Consider the following 6,026-nt stretch of genomic DNA (forward strand, 5'->3'; position numbering starts at 1 on the left):
ATAATAATTTTCTAAGTCGTCCAAACAAATAATTCAATATTTAATATACATTATTAAATATTAAATATTTGTGTTAAAACAGAAGCTAAAAAAATACAAAAAGTAAGCATACATTTATTTTAAAGTTTGACTAAAAAAATTTTAACCAATTAAATTTTTTGTTCCTAAAGTATAAATTATAGTTTTAAACATGTTCGTAACTTTTGGATTTTATAGGTGATAATAGGAATGACTATATAATTTATGCTATAATTGCCCAATAATAAATTTTTATAAAATTTTTATAATTTACATTCTATAATTTAAAACTATTTGAAGGATTAAAATTATTTAATCCTTATGATATTAAATAATTTGAAATATTTTTTTTATTTAGTTTTTATGTTTTGAACAATTTCAAAAAATTTCACATTAGATAGTTTTTAAAAGACTCATTTTAAGTATGTCTCATTAGAGGCTCAAATCTTAACCATATTGAAAATTTATAATCAACTACCTATGTCTATGCTAGGTAGTTCATGAACCTACTTTCAACCTCATGCACAAACCTCTTTCAACTTCTTACTTAGGTGACTTAATGTTCTTTATCAAACCATTAGTAAAAGATATTATAACTTCATTTCTTAATAAAGGTTTTTATTAATTCTATGAATATTATCTCAAGTATCCTCATTATACATCCATAAAAGTAAACACACTTATGAGAGACAACACACCCATAAAAAGTCATGTCCATGATAACATATCATACAAGTATCACAAAATATATATAACCACACATGCACACATCACACCTATGATTCATCTCATCATTATCATCAATATATGTATCAATATGCATATCACACAATAATCATATACACTAATAGTTAATAATATATTAATATCACCATCTTCATCATCGTAAGTGTCACTTAATTAAATGAGAGTCAAATCCTTAAAGAAAACAATATACTGATGATAAAAATTTCTTTACTGAATATTAATTTCATATATAGTTTGCAATTATTCCGACACATACACAAAGATGTACGTAAACATTCAACATGCTTACAACAATAGCACTCTTGATATCACCCTTAATAGGGAATGAATTACTTACCCAAATTCTCATATATTCAGTATGATTTTTGCCACCTCGTCATCTGAGAACATAACAAAGTTATGATTATTTTTTAACTTCAGGAAGATTAAAAAACTAAAATTTTAGAAAATAAAATTACAATACAACAAAATATAAATACCTATATTATATTTATAAATTTTCTACTTTTTTCCACATAAAATTCACCTTTATTCAAGCATAGTTCTTACAATATATTATAATATGAAGAACCATATATTCGTATTATCTCATTAAAATTAGAGAGTAACCTAACGGGAGCAAAAGGAAATTGTGAAATAAAAAAAAAAATACTTTTGTATATTACTTTTTGAGAACTTAATTATAAAAAATCTAGTATTTAGAGAGTAAAAGAATGGAATGTAAAGGAAAAAACTATCAATAGAAATTAAAAATAGTAAACCAAAATAACTTAGAGATGTCATTTTTTTTAAACTGACATATCATTTTAAACACTTTTAAAAACTATTTATAACAATATTTATGTTTATTTGGTTTTTAAAAAAAGGAAAATAATTTAAAAAAAACGGGGAATTTTAGTTTATTTCAGGTCTTAAAGGGAGTGAAGAAAGTACTATTTTAGTTTACATACTATGACCATATAAATAAAATTTATAGCGACAGTCACTATTATAACTGAAACTATCATTATTTGTTAATTATATTTGAATCAATGAAAAATACAACATGAGTTATAAATTAGGATGTCTGAAAATATGATGTTACAATACCTCGAAATCTCTTGCTGCCTTCAGTACTTCACAGAACATCGTTTGCTTTTGAATAACAACATTTGTCTGAGGTTTTTCTTTCAAGAAGTAGATCTTCTGAATAACATTAAGCCCACTATCATCCAAAAGCTTATAACAAATCCAAATGGCATGGCGATATAAAATTCACGATTGAAAAAGGAATACTCATCTTCCTGAATTTCATTTTTTGGCTCTTCTACTGGTATTTTGCTAATACACAATTTATCAAGCGGTGATCCACATAGATTCAGATTATCTTCATAGCTCGAAGCATTAAAACTTTGCAACTGTGTGCTTTGAGGAATCATACCAACTAGATGGTTATGTGATAAATCTAACACACTCAATCGATCAATTTCAATCAGACTGTTAGGAATTGAACCAACTAGTTCATTTCTTGAAATATCCAAAAATTCAAGTAATGACAGTTTTCCAATATTGGAAGGAATTTCTCCACTCAAATTGTTTCTTGACAAATTCAACGAAACCAATCCAATTAAGATTTCAAATTCTTTTGGAATTTCTTCTGAGAAGTAATTGCTTGAGAGATCAATGCTTTTTAAAAGTAGTAATACACTATTCTTAAACATTTGATGTGAACCTTTCCACGTCAAGAATGTATTCAAATCATAACTTTGAAGACCAAAGAAATGTGAGGTCTGAACTATATACTTATGCCAAGGACCTCCTTCCGGATATGTCTTTTGAGTCATTGAAGTAAATTTTTTTATGCACTTAGGAATTTGACCAGACAATTTGTTTAGTGAGAGATCTAAGAGTTGAATATTTCTTAGAAAACAAATTTGCAATGGTAAGTTTCCTCGGAACTGATTCCTTCTTAAACTTAAATATTCCAAGTTTCCTAATTTTTTCCCAATCCAACCAGGGATAGATCCTGATAAATTGTTTTCTGCAATATCTATCATCACTAGTTTTGTACAATGCCTTAAGGAGAAAGGAATGTCACCTATCAAATTATTGTTTCTCAGAAACAATGCTCGAAGATCATGGAGGGATCCCACTGAAGTAGGAATCTTTCCTGACAACTGATTTTGACTCAAATCCATAAAAGCTAATGACTTGAAATGGCTCCAACAATCTGGAATTTGTCCAGACAAGTTATTATTTGAAAGGTCTAACTGGTATAATATTCCAATTGGATCACCCACACATAAAAATGAAAGAGAGCCTGAGAACTTATTATTGGATAAATCAAGCAATGTGGAACTTCTAAGAAACGGGGGAATAGGGCCTTCAAATTGATTTGATCCAAGAATTAGAGAAGAATAAGGATTCTTTGTTGGAAAATACGGAATTATACCATATAGACTATTGCATGAAATATTCATTGAAACCCATTTTCGCAATGCTAATTTAGTCCAAAACAACTTCGGAACCATATCTGATATTCCAGCATTTGAAATATCCAAATCGCGAAACTCATTTTGTGTTTGTAACCATTTGGGGAATGTTGGACCCAGGATGCATGATTCCAATCCTATTTTCCTTAATTGAAAAGGTGAGACCCAATTTTGAGTAAATGTCAAGGATAATAAAGAATTTCCAGATAAGTCTAACGAATATAACTTTGACAAATTGGCAAATTGGTAATCACTTAGCACACCCTTTAAGGAGTTTGATTGCATATACAGTTCTTCCAATTGATGTGGAAATTGAATATCATTAGGAAACTCCCCATTCAACTTGTTTCCATCAAGATACAGACTTTTTAAAGACAAGAAAATTGAGAGGTCAGGTAATGTACCATTGATTTGGTTCCTGCCTAGATTTAAGTTTTCCAATGAATATCTAGCACACCCAGATAAGTGATGGACTATCAATGGAAACTCTTCACTCAAGCTATTGTTAAACATATTCAACCACAGCAAAGCACATGCATTGCCAAATGATTTTGGAATTCCACCTTCTAAAGTATTTGATCGAATTGAGAGAAACTCCAACTGAGATGGCAATTGGTTACCTTCTGGTATCTCTCCACTTAACTGATTTTTCGAAAGATCTAGTATTTGCAGGTTTGAAAATCCTGAAAGGTCAGGGAATGTGCCATTGATATTATTTCCTGGCAACGCCAAATATTGTAGCGCGTTTTTAGCACATTCAGACAAGTGCTGGAATATCAATGAAAACTGTCCACTCAATCTATTATAAGACATGTGCAATGAGCGTAAAGTGCATGTATTTCCAAATGATTTTGGAATTTCACCTTCTAAAAAGTTGTATGAGAGTGACAATGACTCCAATCGAGATGGTAATATGCTTTCAGGTATCTTTCCAGATAATTGATTGCTAGAAAGATCTAATATTTTCAAAGTTGTGAATATGGAGAAATCTGGGAAAGAACCATTGATTTTGCTAAATGAGAGATCTAATATTTGTAGTGAATTTCTAGCACAAGCATTAGACAAATTATGAAGAATTGGTGAAAGACTTTGGTTCAAACTGTTTCCACCCATGCTTAAAGATTTTAAGGTGCATATATTCATGAAAGATTGAAAAACCTCAACCTTGAATCTGTTAAATAAGAGGTTAAGGTGCTCAAGTGAATTCATTACAAGATCAAAGTGATTTGGTACAGAACCCTCTATGAGATTAAGACTAAGGTGAAGCTCAACAAGGTTGGGAGTGAAGTTTGCCACCCATTGGAATATCATTGTTGACATGAGGGTGTTCTCGGATAGATCAAGGACCGTGAGGGAAGTAGAAAAATTCAATATAGATGGCCTCGATGAACGGAAAAAATCATCAGTAAGGCTACAATTTAATAAACTTAGTTCCCTTAATTTTGGTAGCTTACCAATCATTTGCGGAGAATGATAAAGATTTGATATGGATGATAAGTAAAGATGGGTTAAAGAAATGAGATTAGATAACCACTGACCTCCATCACCAATTTTTAGAGCGCCACCATTTCCAATATAAAGCTCATGTAAGTTTGACAGGTTTCCAAGTTGACTTGGTATATTCCCTTCAAAAATATTGTACCTGAGATCAAGATGTTGCAACTGAAAGAGGTTTCCAAGTTGACTTGGTATATTCCCTTCCAAATGATTGTGGCGGAGATCAAGATATTGTAAGTGAGAGAGATTTCCAAGTTGAATTGGTATATTCCCTTCAAATCTATTGTTGTTGAGATCAAGATGCTGCAACTGAAAGAGGTTTCCAAGTTGACGAGGGATTGGACCCTCCAAAAAATTATCAGCGAGACTTAAGTATTTCAAATGAGAAAGAGACCCAAATTGGGTTGGAATTTTTCCGTCAAAACCACATGATGAAAGATCGAGGTATCTCAAGTTGCTAAGAGAGCCAATAAACTCTGGAATATTACTGTCTGGAAAAGAATTGAAACTAAGGTTCAAATATTCTAACTGTGGCAACTCCATCAACGACTTGTGGATCTCTCCGCTCATATAACGTCCTGAAATATATTCGATGTCAAAATTGAAATAATTTTCTCCGTGGAGATCGAGCATTAGAATATGGCCGGTGAGGTTGCTGCAGCGAATTCCCTTCCATCGGCAACAGTGGGGAGTTGTCCAAGAAGAGAGGATGCCATAGCGATCTACAATGGCAGCCTTGAATCGGAGGAGTGCTTCCCTCTCTCTCTCTCTGCATCTTACTTCCTTTTCACCATAAACAACATCCGTCACCAAACACACCATAAACATCATCAACATAAACATCATGAATTTGATACCAAGTGGTTTCCTCATCATCACAACAAGTTAATGGATCAAACACACTCTATATTAGAAATAGATTGGTACTGTGACTTTAGCTCTGTCTATAACCATATATATAACACTTCATGCATCCATAAAAAAAAAGTAAGAATTCTAATATGTTAAATTTTTCTTCAAATTTTTGTGTGTTAAATTATGTTCTATGTCGGACAAGAGAAACAAAGACGAAAGACTTAGAAAAAGACTTCGGTAAATCACATTCGATAAACAACAAAAGTAGAAGTTGTTATGAAGTTACATGATCCCCTTATAGATGTGACTTTGCAAATAAAAAACAAAAAGATAATATGAAACCTATCACATTGGGTTAACATTAAATGTGCAAAAATTATATGAAATGGTCCCTTATACGACTTTGTATGATTTTTTTGCATAAACAAAAAACAACGT

The 6,026-nt window shown here is 31.2% G+C and overlaps 1 protein-coding gene across 1 annotated transcript; it reads right to left on the reverse strand.

Moving 5' to 3' along the window:
- Positions 1-1,960: 1,960 nt before the first annotated feature.
- On the reverse strand, positions 1,961-5,555 carry LOC106761940 (receptor-like protein 12). Its single transcript, XM_014645571.1, has 2 exons — positions 2,076-5,555; positions 1,961-1,969 (listed from the first exon to the last, which is right to left on the reverse strand). Exons 1-2 carry the CDS (start codon positions 5,553-5,555, stop codon positions 1,961-1,963), a joined length of 3,489 nt encoding a protein of 1,162 aa, XP_014501057.1.
- Positions 5,556-6,026: the final 471 nt, after the last annotated feature.

This window comes from Vigna radiata, chromosome 1, assembly GCF_000741045.1.
Source record: "Vigna radiata var. radiata cultivar VC1973A chromosome 1, Vradiata_ver6, whole genome shotgun sequence".
In the NCBI taxonomy this organism is placed as follows: Eukaryota; Viridiplantae; Streptophyta; class Magnoliopsida; order Fabales; family Fabaceae; genus Vigna; species Vigna radiata.